General features: G+C 34.9%; 1 protein-coding gene across 1 annotated transcript; it reads left to right on the top strand.

The window, feature by feature from the left end:
- The first annotated feature begins 3227 nt into the window (after positions 1–3227).
- Positions 3228–11706, top strand: slc25a48 (solute carrier family 25 member 48). Its single transcript, XM_048176775.1, has 7 exons — positions 3228–3401; positions 4159–4202; positions 4428–4499; positions 6126–6378; positions 9063–9338; positions 10224–10357; positions 11139–11706. Exons 1-7 carry the CDS (start codon positions 3356–3358, stop codon positions 11241–11243), a joined length of 930 nt encoding a protein of 309 aa, XP_048032732.1. The 5' UTR covers positions 3228–3355; the 3' UTR covers positions 11244–11706.
- Positions 11707–16834: the final 5128 nt, after the last annotated feature.

Raw genomic sequence — 16834 nt, 5'->3', positions numbered from 1 at the left:
AAATGAGTACAAGTACATTTGAGCTGCCTAGTCAGTTATTTGCACAGACAGATGGAGCGTTCTGTACCTCACATGCAATCCGGTATGCTGTGATAAGACTGCTGTGTTGTGTGGTTAAATATTGATCACTTATCACAACAATAGCTGTGCTCAGAGACACTAATCAGAGACCTGGATTGCCCTTGTTAAAATCCTTAAAAACTTGCATTTCAAAGCAGTCAGGACAGGAATTGCTGCAATGCATGAGTGGATTGCTTCATGGCCACACCCATCTCAGGTCAGGTGACAAAGGATAAATGGCCCATACGATATGACTTTATTACTATGAGTGAGTTAATGATAAGTCACAATGGGCCAAACAGTCAAACAAAACATTAAACCAGCCATTTCTGCCATTTTGACTGCACCATTAGTGGGAGGCAAAAAAAAAAAAAAAAAAAAAAAATTATTTATATTTTTATTTATTTTGCATTTCTTTGCTCTCGTAAAACCAATTTCATCTTTAAATTCCACAGTATCATCTTATGGTTAAGTCAGCTGAGTGACTTAAGTGACAAGTTATTATTGTTTCACCCAACCCTATAAGGCAACCTCCTCATTATGTTAGTTGTGTACAGCACACCCATTAAAGATTAAGATGTAAAAAGCTGCCATTGTTATCGTTTTTCTTTGTTATGCGAACGTTAAGGGAACAGCCTTTTTTGTAGTTGGTCCTAGACTCTGGAATGATTTGCCCATTTCAATTAGACAGGCTCCATCTCTATCTGTTTTTAAATCTAAGTTGAAAACATATTTGTTTGATAAGGCATATAATACATGTTGAAGCACCCTTACATTGTCTTTTAATGCTTAAGCACTATTTTATGGTATGTTTTTACAATTTCTCTGTGTATGTGTTTTATTGCTTAATAATTTTTTGTCTTTTTACTTATTGTGTTTTTCTGTGTTTTTAGCTTTTGTAAAGCACATTGGACAACATAGATTGTATTTAATTGTGCTATATAAATTGCCATTGCCATTTTGAAGACATAATGTTACTTTTGAATGTTCTGAAACAAGTACAAAAATTATTTTCATAATTTGTTATGACATTTTTTCTTTTGTCAAATCAACTTCAATAATTAATATGGTTCAGATAACAATATTCTGAGTTTCTGTTGATTAAACCAATCGCCTTCATTGCATTAACTCAAATTTTTAATTTCAATGAACTCAAAATTTTAAGGCAACCAGGTAACTTACTTTTTAAAGGGTTAGTTCACCCAAAAATGAAAATTCTGTCATTAATTGCTCACCCTCATGTCGTTCCACACCCGTAAGACCTTTGTTCATCTTCAGAACACAAATTAAGATATTTTTGATAAAATACGATGGCTCGGTGAGACCTGCATTGACAGCAAGATAATTAACACTTTCAATGCCCAGAAAGCAGACATATTTAAAACAGTTCATGTGACTACAGTGGTTCAACATTAATGTTATGAAGTGACGAGAATATTTTTTGTGCGCAAAACAAAACAATATTCAACAATATCTAGTGATGGGCGATTTCAAAATACTGCTTAATGAAGCTTCGAAGCTTTACGAATCTTTTGTTTCGAATCAGTGGTTTGGAGCGCGTATCAAACTGCCCCCAGTGGTGAACCATTGAAATTTCAAAACGTTTCAAAACGCTTTTGTCATAACAAAGCCTTGTTTACTGAAATCACGTGACTTTGGCAGTTTGATACACGTTCCGAACCACTGATTTGAAACAAAAGATTCGTAAAGCTTCGAAGCTTCATGAAGCAGTGTTTTGAAATCACCCATCACTAGATATTGTTGAATAAAGTCATTATTTTGTTTGTTTTGGCAAACAAAAAGTATTCTTGTCGCTTCATAACATTAAGGTTGAATCACTGTAGTCACATGAACTGTTTTACATATGTCTTTAGTAGCTTTCTGGGGATCTGAAAGTGTTAATTATCTTGCTGTCAATGCAGGTCTCACTGAGCCATTGGATTTTATCAAAAATATCTTAATTTGTGTTCTGAAGATGAACAAAGGTCTTACGGGTGTGGAACGACATGAAGGTGAGAAATTACTGACAGAATTTTAATTTTTGGGTGAACTAACCCTTTAAGTTAAACCAACAATTCTTTTTTACAGTGTAGTAGCATTTAAAAATGAGGAATGTCCAACTAAAACATTTCAGAACATTCCATGAACGATGTATATATAGACAATGTTTTTCTGCTAACATTTTGAAAACATGTTTTAAGACCTGTGAACAATCATTTATTAATGTTGCTGGAAAAACGTGTGTTCATAACTTTGAGACGACCTTGCCTAAACGTAAAAGAAGTTTCCCATTCCCTGTTAGAAGGCCTATGTGTCATGGGGTTCATCTGTCTAATACTCAGTTTGTGCCAAAACTTTTTGGAGAACATGTGAATCAACAATATATTTCACAATGAAAGGAAAGTGATTTCAGTTTACACAAGAGAGGATTTCAGACTGCTTCAGGTTGCACATTTATGATATATTAGCTATAGGCTTATATTAGTCCAGTCACAATAATTTCTGTAATTTATTGACTACCTGTTTCTGTGAGCTTAAGAGTTTCAATCAGAATCAGAAATGTGAAAGCAAATAAAAAAGTGCAATGACCTCACTGCAGGTTGTACCTTTGGCATCATTTTGATTTAAAGCAGCAATTACATTTTCAGTTTTAGTGGGTTTGTTTTTTTATAGTGTTCAATGGCACTTCTCATATCATAATAAAAAAGTTTGCAAAACAGTGCAGAACTCTACTTTCCATTATGCCAATGACACTGCCAGTATCTTTCCACATGCACTGAAGCATGCTATTTACAGAAGTTTGTTTACATCTCAACCTATAAGGTTTCATGTCATGTCATGCCTGATGAGAGCATAACTAATTGCCAAGATTTTCATTTAGATATAAATGAAACATTATTTTCCAGAGAATGTTTGTGGTTTGTGAAAAACATATGGTTCGATGGACACCACCACATTCCAGGCATTCCTCGATATATAGGAAGAACTCAGCAGCCTCGCGATAAAGATTTACACACTTTACCAGTTACACAATAGTGAGAAATATGTCTGCAGCAAATTGTTTTAATCAGCTCATTATGGATGTTGGTGAACAAATCTATTTTCGTATATCTGTAACGCCCCCATATTCTCCTCCCTCACCGATTTAAATGTGAATGAGGCTGAAGTTACCTTTGCTTTTATCGATCGGACAAACTGTTAAATGAAGCTTACGGATGTTTAGCGTCAACATTTAAACAGTATCAATGCCGACGCTTGTGTGGAGATCTCCAGTGTAGATCCAGTCTGTTGTACAATGACAGTCTTTCATCTGGATGATTTTGTAGCAGGATGGATTGGAGGTGAGTTTTATTTGTTTTGTAGAAACTTTCGTATGTTTAACATTACAAACAAACCCCAGCCGTGCATTTTCGCAGATTAATATTGTGCGATTTAGCCTTTTTTTAATGCAGTTTTCTTGTTTGGTGAAGTAGGCTAGTTGATCTGTTATCCTCGCGTCTACATGCAAAATAGATTTTCAATTAAACTACCACTTTAATCGATATTATCTGCATTTTGAGAAAGTTTTTTTTCTTGAAAATACCAAAAAAAAATGGGGAAATAGTCAATATAAAGAGTCGAAAAACAAGTTTAACTGAGAGATGGCTTGAATCCGCGTGAGGGGCGTCTTTGTTTATGTTTATCAGTTAGCCTATGGGATGTAGGTTACATAAAATAATTCCATGTCTATTTTTCACGAAATATGTGTCACATCATTTCAGTAGCCTCAAGTGTTTCAAAATCTTTGCCTCCAAACAAAGTATTTAACTTCGCGCTCTTGTAAACAACATCGGTCTACATTTATCAGCCTTAAACGGGTTTTGGTGTAAAGACAGGTTTTGGTTCTCCACTGAAAGAAAAAGTGTTCTGTAAAGCCCTAATGTGCATGCCCATCCACCATGAAATGTTCAAAACAATGTGACTTATTCATGAAAAACGGGCACTGTGTTCTGCAAGAAGAGCCTCCTACAAAGCTATGCAGTGCATCTATCATTATCATTTACTTTGTACACTTCAGTTGCAACACTTTGAATATATAGCATACTGTTTTTGTTACAGGAGCATCCAGTGTGATTGTAGGACATCCACTTGACACAGTCAAGGTACCAAGTTTTGTCAAGCATTTTGTGCAAATGTAAGATTAGAAATGTATTTATTACACATTTATAAATTATGTATTTATATTCCCTTTCTAAAGATTTTACACTCCAAGTTACTTCATAAGGCATTATTGTCCTTTTTTACCCACTGGGATGGCATAACATTTTGGTTAGGAATGAAGTGTCAGCCCAGGGAATAATGAAAAATTCATTTGTGCTTTTTTACAGACTCGTTTACAAGCTGGCAAAGGATACAAGAATACTCTGCACTGTGTTGTAACAATCTACAAAAAGGAAAATGTAAGACTTTATATCTTTATAAAGTTACTGACAAGCATTTTTTTTTTTTTTTTTTTTTTTTTTGCAATAACCATTTCACAATTGCTCTAAAAGGCCAGAGAGCCTTGTATTTGTTGAGCCATTCTTGTTTTGCTGTACCTTCAGGCTCATAAACTTTATTAAGCATATGAAAACTTATGTACAGAATGAAATTATGCATTACAGCATGGAAATAAATATTTGAAGTTAGTCATTGTTCAGAGATTGGAGAGTTAACTTGGAGTTATGGTAATGTAGGTTTATTTAATTTAGAATATTTGTGTATTTTAGATCATTTAGCTCAGTCATATATAGTTTTTTTCATCCTTTTAAATGTTGTTAATGATGAGGTCACTTCTTAGAGTATTATTGAAGACACAATAAAACAATTATTACAGCAATAAAATAAACAATAATCCCAAAGAAAATAGTGGTTAAATCCTTCTAATTGGAAAAAAAATACATCTGAAATATTTCCTAATAAATTGCTTGTTCATGTAAAATATTGCAGCATCTTGGGCAACGCACACTCAAACACAAGTAGTAAAATGATTAGAAACACCCTATTTTTCTTAATTGTAATTAATTATGTATGATATATTAAAGGGTTAGTTCACCCAAAATGAAAATTCTGTCATTTATTACTTACCCTCATTTATTACACCCGTAAGACCTTCGTTAATCTTCAGAACACAAATTAAGATATTTTTGATGAAATCCGATAGCTCTGTGCGGCCTCCATAGGGAGCAATGGACACTTCTGCTCTCAAGATCAATAAAGGTACTAAAAACATATTTAAATTGGTTTATGTAAGTACAGTGGTTCAATATTAATATTATAAAGCGACGAGAATAACGACTTATTTAGTGATGGCCGATTTCAAAACACTGCTTCATGAAGCATCGGAGCACAAATGAATCAGTGTGTCGAATCATGATTCAGATCGCGTGGCAAACTGCCAACGGCTGAAATCACGTGACTTTGGCGCTCCGAACAGCAGATTCGATACACTGATTCATCTGTGCTCCGATGCTTCCTGAAGCAGTGTTTTGAAATCGGCCATCACTAAATAAGTCGTTATTTTGTTTTGTTTTTTTGGCGCTCCAAAAATATTCTCGTCGCTTTATAATATTAATATTGAACCACTGTACTCACATGAACCGATTTAAATATGTTTTCAGTACCTTTATGGATCTTGAGAGCTGAAGTGTCCATGCAGGCCTCACGGAGCCATCGGACTTCAACTAAAATATCTTAATTTGTGTTCTGAAGATTAACAAAGGTCTTACGGGTGTGGAACAACATGAGGGTGAGTAATAATGACAGAATTTTCATTTTTGGGTGAACTAACCCTTCAATACTGACCAAGGCCACCATTAAAATTTACAGGGTACAGGACAAAATTTGTGTAAATGGGCCCCCTCACCCCAAGCCCAATAAGTAGGCTATACCCTCATCACAGGGCCTGGGACTATGTTCCTAGTTGTCCCTGGGTGGGACTGCATATCAAAAATCACTTCATTTATGTTATGAATAGGTATTTCCTTTTCTTGGAAGCAAAAGTAGACAATCTATGACAAAGACATCTCTCTCTTGTGTTGTCTTAGGTTACAGGCTTTTTCAAAGGACTGTCCTTTCCACTGGCTAGCATCACACTCTATAACTCTCTGGTGTTCGGCTTCTTCAGCAACACACAACGCCTTATTAGCAGATATCGTTATGATGACGGTAGACACCCTTGCAGCATGCTTGACTTGACTGTAGCGAGCATGTTGACCGGTCTGGTTTCAGTGGGGGTGGGCGCCCCTGTTGACCTTGTCAAAATTAGACTGCAGTTGCAAACCCAACCTGTTCTTGCAGGTAAGCTAGATTCTTGACATTTTAGCACCCTGGAGTCATGCATGGTGTAGGACTGAACATATTCATGTTAACCCTTTCATGCAGATGTCCACTTGAGTAGACAGCGTTTATGTTTTTAACTGAAGAGATGCTGTATTAAACATAATACAGTAATAGCACAGTAATACTCTGTGTATTTAACAAACCAAGGAATAAAATAATATAAAATCATGTGAAAACTATAAAATATATACAAAAATATATAATACAGCTTCAATTATTTAAACATAACTGGGTTTGTTCCCGTTCAACTACCAGGCAGAGAAGAACTTCATACAAGTTGCTACTACTAGCAATCAGGTGTTTTCAAATCTCATCTGAAATGAGCAGTGTTGGGAGTAATGAATTACAAGTAACGTGCATTACGTGATCAGGTTACTTTTTAAGTAATGAGTGAAATAACGAATTACAAGTAATGTGCATTATGTGATCAGGTTACTTTTTTGATGTAATGAGTAAAGTAATGAATTACAAGTAACATGCATTATGTGATCAGATTACTTTTTAAGTAATGAGTGAAATAACGAATTACAAGTAACATGCATTATATGATCAGATTACTTTTTTAAATAATATGTAATGCATTACAATTAACATGCATTACTTAATCAGATTACGTTTTGATGTAATGAGTAAAGTATTGAATTACAAGTAATGTGCATTACGTGATCAAATTACTTTTTTGATGTTACGAGTAAAGTAACACATTACAAGTAACATGCATTACGTAATCAGATTAGTTTTTTGATGTAGCGAGTAATGTAATGCATTACAAGTAACATGCATTACATAATCAGATTACTTTTTTAATGCAGCGAGTACTGTAATGCAGTATGAAATGTGCATTACGTGATAAGATTACTTTTTTGATGTTACGAGCAAAGTAACACATTACAAGTAATATGCATTACATAATCAATTACTTTTTTGATGTAGCGAGTAATGTAATGCATTACAAGTAACATGCATTACGTAATCAGATTACTTTTTCGATGTAGCAGTACTGTAATGCATTACAAGTAATGTGCTTTACATGATCAGAGTACTTTTTTGATGTAGTGAGTACTGTAATGCAGTATGTAATGTGCATTACGTGATCAGATTACTTTTTTTGATGTTACGAGTAAAGTAACGCATTACAAGTAACATGCATTACGTTATCAAATTACTTTTTTGATGTAGCGAGTAATATAATGCATTACAAGTAACATGCATTACATAATCAGATTACTTTTTTAATGCAGCGAGTACTGTAATGCATTATGAAATGTGCATTACGTGATAAGATTACTTTTTTGATGTTACGAGCAAAGTAACACATTACAAGTAACATGCATTACATAATCAATTACTTTTTTGATGTAGCGAGTAATGTAATGCATTACAAGTAACATGCATTACGTAATCAGATTACTTTTTCGATGTAGCAGTACTGTAATGCATTACAAGTAATGTGCTTTACATGATCAGAGTACTTTTTTGATGTAGTGAGTACTGTAATGCAGTATGTAATGTGCATTACGTGATCAGATTACTTTTTTTGATGTTACGAGTAAAGTAACGCATTACAAGTAACATGCATTACGTTATCAAATTACTTTTTTGATTTAGCGAGTAATGTAATGCATTACAAGTAACATGCATTACGTAATCAGATTACTTTTTTAATGCAGCGAGTACTGTAATGCATTATGAAATGTGCATTACGTGATAAGAAATTACTTTTTTGATGTTACGAGCAAAGTAACACATTACAAGTAATATGCATTACATAATCAGATTACTTTTTTGATGTAGCGAGTAATGTAATGCATTACAAGTAACATGCATCACGTAATCAGATTACTTTTTCGATGTAGCAGTACTGTAATGCATTACAAGTAATCTGCTTTACATGATCAGAGTACTTTTTTTAGGTTGTAGTGAGTACTGTAATGCAGTATGTAATGTGCATTACGTGATAAGATTACTTTTTTGAAGTTACGAGCAAAGTAATACATTACAAGTAACATGCATTATGTAATCAGAAAACTTTTACTTTTACTTAAAACTGCAAATTACGATCTAATAACACAAATATACTTATTTACAGACAAAAAAAGTATTTTCAAGAACAACAGCCACAGTAATAGTATGAATTGTAGCTGAAATATAGCTAGTGATGCATAATGTCCAATTTAATGGACAGATGATTAGTCAGAATGTTATCCCAATCTTAAATCAATACTTGGAAATTTAACTTCTTGGATGTTCCTTTTTTTTTTTTTTCCTGTCTCTTAAGATGGATGGATATTTCAGAGAAACTTGGCTTTTCTGGCTGTCAGCCATCTTGGGAGGAAACAAAAATTCCACATACAAGGCTTGCCATTTGGTGGCAGTGTATAGGATGATTAACTAGTATTCACTGTAGTGGTTGATGTGCAACTATGCCATCAAAACCCATGCATAAGCAAGAAAATGGCTTTTTAATTAGCTGTCCACTGTAGTGACCTCTATGCGTGAAAGGGTTAAAGAAAAAAATTCCTATGTAATGATTACTGAAAGCTAATCATTTACAAGGAAATTAACAATTGTGGGAAAAAAATGTCTATAAAAAGACAAAAATACACACAGTATTGCTCATGTACTGTTTTGTGTGTTTTCAGAGAACTTTAACCTTGCTGGGAATGGGAGTGTCCCTCTTCGGTCAATGGGGATTCAGTCCCAGTTTATGTACAGAGGGCCACTGCACTGCATTAGTACTGTCCTGCAGAATGAGGGCATTCAAGGACTCTACCGAGGAGCAGGAGCCATGATATTGCGGGATGTACCTGGTTACACATTGTACTTCATACCCTACACATTATTCTGCAACTGGCTGAATCCTGATGGCAGTGGCACACCTCATCCCTGCTGCATATGGCTAGCAGGAGGTTTAGCAGGTAAATGACACATGAGATCTGTTCCATAACCTTGTAGATGCTGTCTACTGCCCACACAGGCACCTGGCTTCTAACTAAAGTGGAACCTAATAAGTGACTGATTCAAAACACTCAAACACAGTAGATTTCAATAGAATTTGATATTAGCATGTTGCTAAGCTAACAACAATAGTCCAACAAAAGTCAATTTAAAATATAATGAGCTATTGTTTTATGAATTATATTATTTCATGAATTATATCTATAATCAACATTTCAGTTTCAGTGGTTAAGGTTAGGTGTGTAGGGTAGGGTTAAGTATGCATTGTCACAGTCAGCACTGTGATTGACACAACCAATGAAGTCTTCAGAATTGGCTGCGGGGCGGAGTTTGCTGGTTTAAGGGGGAAAAATCATGCCATTAAAATGTGGCCAGATAGTATCTTAGAAAGCATTATAATATGCGAAAACTTTAAAATGCTCTCTACAGAGTTAGTTCACTAGGTTGAAGAGAGCTATTCTTTTCATGCTTACCTACTCTCTTAAAAATAAAGGTTCCTTATTGGCATCAATGGTTTCATGAAGAGCCTTTAAAATCCATGGAAACTTTCCATTGGAAATAAGGTTCTTTATCATGGAAAAAGTTTCTTTAAAAAAAAAAAAAAAAAACTCTGTCAGAACCTCTGGATGACACCAAACTATTTCTCAGCAGTCAGATTATTAAGTGTACTGTTGGCTGAGGAGAGTCCGGGGGTGGATTGTTTTGAGATTTCTCATTGTATTTCCCATAAATTTCTCTCCTATGGTTCTGGGAAGGGCCTGGTTTAACCTAAATATGACACTAGTGGGAGTCAAGCATTTTAAAGATACTCCACATGAGATTTCACTTCTGCTGTTGTTCCACAGGATCCATCTCGTGGGTCACCGCCACACCTGCTGACGTGGTGAAAAGCAGGTTGCAAGCAGATGCAATGCAGCAGAGGAAATACAAGGGCATTGTGCATTGCATCATGCAAAGTTACAAGACAGAGGGAATACATGTAAGTTGCTGATGGATGTTATACAATTTTTAAGTAGGGTTCAAAACAAAGTTTTAATGCAGCAGCTGCAGGACTAGTTACAATAGCTGCTTAATAGTTCCATAAGTACAAGTAGGAACAAGTACACTGTCAAACAAGTTTGGTCAGGTAACCTGTGCTTCATGTGGTCACATCTAAATAGTAACATTTTATTTAAGTCAGTAATCTTTGGAGTGCACCTGTTATGCTTTTTTGAGTATTACCTTTCATGTCGTGTACAATATAGCTGTTTGTGAATGTAAAAGCTCTGTAAAGATCAAAGTGCATTAAAAGAGTAATTAAATAAAAAAACTATTGTGCTAAATAAAAGAGTTATTGTCCCTTAAAGGAAGGAATCTTTGAACAAACCATTTTCACAAAGGTGTAATTTGAGAGATGTGGTGATGTGCAATGTATATTATGAAAAAAAATGTTTTTTTGAACTTGGAGGCATGCAAACCTATTGTAGGAGACCTTCAAAACAACATTAGGAACCTTTAAAATAACATAATAGGGGCACTTTAATATGAGCGAATCAACTTGACTATATTCAGATATGCACTATATTACACCAATCATTTTTATACTGTATATTACAGCTGAAGTAATTTTAAGGGTCAGATCAGATAAAATAAATAATAGAGCGCTTATAAAGGCCTGGTGTAAGTTAATTACCGTTAATGTTTAAACATGCTGATTCAGAGTTTTGTGAAATATGAATATAACACTGTTGCTTTTTAATTTTTTTTTATTGTCAATGCAGGTTTTCTTTCGTGGGGCGACTGTGAATGCTATCAGGGGATTTCCAATGTCTGCAACAATGTTTCTTGGTTACGAGCTTTCACTCCAGTTTTTCCGCAGTTTCTAAAAGACTCAAGCTGAAACAAGCTAATGCACATTACATTCTCCTGGAAATGATTTTAGAGCATTTGTGATTTTAATGGCATGCAGACTTACATGTGGCATTTATTGCCATATATATAGTGAGTTCATTGTTGGTACAATGAAGAGCAGGGAAGCTTTTAGGTGTTTCTTATATTAAGAAAATAGTGAAAATATATATATTTGGTCATATTTGGTTTGCTCAGATATTTTAATATATGATTATGCATTATCTGCATGTGAAAGATTTAAAACAATTTATTTTGCTAAAAAAATACCTGTCCTGTATATGTACTTTAAAGTGGTCACTATCATGCATTATCAGCTAACAAATCATTAGCCTGGGCTTAAATGTTTTTATCTGCTTTTTTTCCATGTGCCTTTAAGATGATTTGCTAATGTAATATCATGCAAATGGGAATAAATCAAATTATATAGTGAACCTGTAATATAAAGTGTCTGCTTGCTTGTTTGTATGAATCACTTTCAAACTAATACTAATGTATTTTACTTGTGTGTTTAAATGGGATTTTTTTTCTTAGAATAACCTCTCAAGATATGAAGTTTGATCTCAACTGTCTACACTCTAAAAAATGCTGGGTTAAAAACAACCCAAGTTGGGTTGAAAATGCACATGAAATGAAAATGTTTGCCCAACCTGCTGGGTAGTTTTATTTATCTCAACTATTGTTTAAACATTACTGTGTTGTTTGCTTAAAATGAACCCAAAATAGGTTGGAAATTAACATATATTAATATATTTAATGACTTATGATTATGAAGTCAAGAGAAATACTGGGAATGATCTGTATTGATGAAATAATCATCAAAAATTCTAATTCATAGATTTCATCTCAAGGTTTGTGACTGATAATAAGTATGTTAACTCAATTAAATATTGTTTTATAAACACTGAAACTAGAGTAAGAGGCTGAGCCCTGTTGAGGTAATATTTTTCAAACATTTTGAACTACTACCATGTCTAGACACACAGAGACATCAAGAATTAGCTAGATTTATACACTGATTCTTGATGTCTCTGTCTAGACATGGTAGTAGTTCAAAATGTTTTTTGCATGATGCATTTCAAAAATATTACCTCAACAGGGCTCAGCCTCTTGCTCTAGTTTCAGTGTTTATAAAACAATATTTTATTAGGTTTAATGATAAGCCATACTTTTGATCACGTATAAACCATGAGATGAGATCGGTGAATTAGGATTTTTGATGATGATATGGCTTTTTTTTACCATAACAACTGTGTTTTATAAAGAGAAACAATTAAAAGTCAAGGTCAAGAGCCCAACTAAAGCAAACACTATTCACCATAATGGTGACATCAAACTTTATTTTTTTCAATAAATCATCCATAAATACAAACCCAATTCCAAAAAAGTTGGGACACTGTACAAATTGTGAATAAAAACAGAATGCAACGATGTGGAAGTTCAAATATTTTATTCAGAATACAACATAGATGACATATGTACAAATGTTTAAACTGAGAAAATGTATCATTTTAAGGGAAAAATAAGTTGATTTTAAATTTCATGGCATCAACACATCTCAAAAAAGTTGGGACAAGGCCATGTTTACCACTGTGTGGCATCCCCTCTTCTTTTTATAACAGTCTGCAAACGTCTGGGGACTGAGGAGACAAGTTGCTCAAGTTTAGGAATAGGAATGTTGTCCCATTCTTGTCTAATACAGGCTTCTAGTTGCTCAACTGTCTTAGGTCTTCTTTGTCGCATCTTCCTCTTTATGATGCGCCAAATGTTTTCTATGGGTGAAAGATCTGGACTGCAGGCTGGCCATTTCAGTACCCGGATCCTTCTTCTACGCAGCCATGATGTTGTAATTGATGCAGTATGTGGTCTGGCATTGTCATGTTGGAAAATGCAAGGTCTTCCCTGAAAGAGACGACGTCTGGATGGGAGCATATGTTGTTCTAGAACTTGGATATACCTTTCAGCATTGATGGTGCCTTTCCAGATGTGTAAGCTTCCCATGCCACACGCACTCATGCAACCCCATACCATCAGAGATGCAGGCTTCTGAACTGAGCGCTGATAACAACTTGCGTTGTCCTTGACCTCTTTAGTCCGGATGACATGGCGTCCCAGTTTTCCAAAAAGAACTTAAAATTTTGATTTGTCTGACCACAGAACAGTTTTCCACTTTGCCACAGTCTATTTTAAATAAGCCTTGGCCCAGAGAAAACGCCTGCGCTTCTGGATCATGTTTAGATATGGTTTCTTTTTTGACCTATAGAGTTTTAGCCAGCAACGGCGAATGGCACGGTGGATTGTGTTCACCGACAATGTTTTCTGGAAGTATTCCTGAGCCCATGTTGTGATTTCCATTACAGTAGCATTCCTGTATGTGATGCAGTGCCGTCTAAGGGCCTGAAGATCACGGGCATCCAGTATGGTTTTCCGGCCTTGACCCTTACGCACAGAGATTGTTCCAGATTCTCTGAATCTTTGGATGATATTACGCACTGTAGATGATGATAACTTCAAACTCTTTGCAATTTTTCTCTGAGAAACTCCTTTCTGATATTGCTCCACTATTTTTCGCCGCAGCATTGGGGGAATTGGTGATCCTCTGCCCATCTTGACTTCTGAGAGACACTGCCACTCTGAGAGGCTCTTTTTATACCCAATCATGTTGCCAATTGACCTAATAAGTTGCAAATTGGTCCTCCAGCTGTTCCTTATATGTACATTTAACTTTTCCAGCCTCTTATTGCTACCTGTCCCAACTTTTTTGGAATGTGTAGCTCTCATGAAATCCAAAATGAGCCAATATTTGGCATGACATTTCAAAATGTCTCACTTTCAACATTTGATATGTTATCTATATTATATTGAGAATAAAATATAAGTTTATGAGATTTGTAAATTATTGCATTCCTTTTTTGTTCACAATTTGTACAGTGTCCCAACTTTTTTGGAATCAGGTTTGTATCTGTTAATTCTCAAAAAGAACTTTTGTGCAAAAATAATCTGGTTAGTAATAAGTGAAACTGGTAATGCTGTTTTTGTTTCTTAATCCTCCTTGTCACAGTCTGTTCAGTTGAGTTTCAGTTCTCATGGACATTCAGTTTGTTTTCACATGTCACATGCCTTCCTTTGTTTGTAATACCCACCACTCCTTGATTACCATCATCACTGCTTTCTGTTCAGCTGTGTTGTTCAGTTACCTTGTTTGTTCCTATATTAGTCCTTCCTTTCCGTCACTCCTTGTCATATTGGATTTATTATCTTTGTCTGTGTCTGCCTTCCCGCAACCTCCGTGACACCTCTGCTGAGATCTTGAGGGATCTGTTATTGTTTGTTGTTGTTGTGTTGGGATTTAAAAGGTTTCTGTTGAGTTTTGTGGGTCACCATTGTGCTGAAGAGTAGAGCCTGTGCTTCAGTCCAGGAGAAGACCTAGAGAAATTGTTGAAATTATGCATCTTTTATGAAAAAAATTAATAACTGTATTATTTCCTTTTACATAATATGATATGTTTTTTTTTTTTTACTACGTTAAGTAGATGTTTTTCTTAATTCAGCTAGATTTCAAATATTTATAAAGTATTTGAACAGTATCTGCAGTTTAATAAATACAAATAATTTCCAACACTTGTTGTATGTTTTCGTATTAAAAACGTACAACTTTTGAGTAAAACAAAGGCAATCAAGCAGGCAAAAGCTTGTTAGGAAAACTCTTTTGAGTTCAGTTTACTTAAATCTTTAAGTTGACCGCACTAATTGTCACCATTACTCAAGTTTTCCAAGTAAGTTCTAGGTATCTTTAATAAGTGCTAGTAAGTTTTATTAACTCAGTTAATTTACTTGCTAATTTTAAGGCAATCAGTTTCCTCAAGTTTTTGTAAGTATTACATTTTACAGTGAGTAATATTTAAACAATAGTTGGGTTAAATAAAACCGCCCAGTATGTTGGGCAAACATTTAACCCAACCGCAAGGTTAAAACAACCTAATCCCAATAAACTTGGGATGTTTTTAACCCAGAATAGTTTCGAGTGTATATCAGAAAGTGCTTGTTTGAAAACTTTGTCACCTATTGTTGAGTTCATGAGCGACTTGAAAACACTTTTGATACTTCATGTCCTTTTTTACTCAACCTTATTATACATTATATTTACCCAGCCCTAAATAATGTAAATAATACTATTATATAAAAAAAATATATAAATTGTCCTTATAATAAATCGTGGTGTTGCTTCTGATTCACTAGGTGGTGCTGTTTCAGAAAAGTCAGTATTTGCATGGAAATGTAAAGAAAACATGTTTCCACCAGATGGTGACACTGTATCAAAAACAAACCTGGAGAGCAGCAAACCTTTTCTAGGAAATTTTAGGTTTGAATAATTACAAACCTTATACAGAAACAAAAAGATTTCCTCTGAAAATATTCTGCAATGTCTATGGCACGGCAGGGGAAAATTTCTCATTTACATAGCTACAGGAAATATCAGTAACATGTAAATTGATTATTTGTAAAATATATTGACATGAATGATGTTTCAGTCACATTTAAACAGCTTGTTTAAAACATGACCCAACCTTTTTTTTCTTTTTTTTTTCTTTTTTAGCACAGTCCCAGATTTCTCGCAGATGGAGTTATAGCGGTCTCCTTTTGTGTACAGCCAGTGGAGTGATAGATGAGGTTTAAGTGAAAACAGCTGAGGACACAGGCGGCGTCTAAAGCACCAGCCTGCATTGTGTCAACCTCACTGCAGCTGAATGGCCTCTGCCAAACTCCACCTCCACTGAAAACCAATGCTGCTTTTCCCTAGAAGCCACAAGCAAAACAACATAAGCCCAAGTCAATTAAGGCATAAAGATGCTGCCAAAAACCCTGTTAGTAGTGCTTCAGTAATTATATGCTATAGACTGCATTAATAAACCTCAAATGACATTCTGATTGTATATTGTGTCTGTTTTAAATCCATCCATGTTCATCTAATGCATCATTGTTTGGCTTTAGCTGTGTACATACTAAAGTTTAATGTACCAAAGGTAATACTTAAGTGTTGCTATTCTGAGAACTTAAAAAAAAAGCAAAAAACAGATGGAATAATGATAACGGCAGCAATTAAAAATAGCTCTAGATAGACAGCACCCTATGTTTTGAAATATTTCTATCTTCGGATTAAGGGATGACTCAGATGTGGGGGCTCCATATGCAGCAGAGATTTGATCTATTATTGTTGTTTATCTTATTAACTTGTTTGCCTGCATGAATATCGACAACTTCACATGTCACTGAATTCCGGACTGCGTGAAACAGCTTAATGATGATGGATCACCTGCTTATCACAATCAGCTGCGTAATGCCTATTCTTTTCCAGGCTTCAGTACAAAGAGGTGATGTGTGTGTGCTTGAGATATCAGACCATCATGTCATAAAAAATATTATTTTCTGTTGTGACTGATTCATATATAGTGAGCACACAAAGTCGAGCTCTAAAGCAATACGTTGCATGTTTCTTACAGGTTCCCTGGTGAGATCTGCTGCTTGTGGTTGTTTGGGCTGTTCATGCACATCATTAATAATGTGTTAT

The sequence above is a fragment of the Megalobrama amblycephala genome, linkage group LG23, assembly GCF_018812025.1.
Source record: "Megalobrama amblycephala isolate DHTTF-2021 linkage group LG23, ASM1881202v1, whole genome shotgun sequence".
Classification (NCBI taxonomy): Eukaryota; Metazoa; Chordata; class Actinopteri; order Cypriniformes; family Xenocyprididae; genus Megalobrama; species Megalobrama amblycephala.
This window is presented reverse-complemented; position numbering and strand designations above follow the sequence as displayed.

What these genes read in the sequence shown, in the direction of transcription:
- slc25a48 (XM_048176775.1), top strand. Translation starts at nt 3,356, where the DNA reads ATGACAGTCTTTCATCTGGATGATTTTGTAGCAGGATGGATTGGAG. An exon ending in CAATCTACAAAAAGGAAAAT is followed by an intron (nt 4,500 to 6,125) that starts GTAAGACTTTAT and finishes GTGTTGTCTTAG; the next exon opens with GTTACAGGCTTTTTCAAAGG. An exon ending in GCTAGCAGGAGGTTTAGCAG is followed by an intron (nt 9,339 to 10,223) that starts GTAAATGACACA and finishes GTTGTTCCACAG; the next exon opens with GATCCATCTCGTGGGTCACC.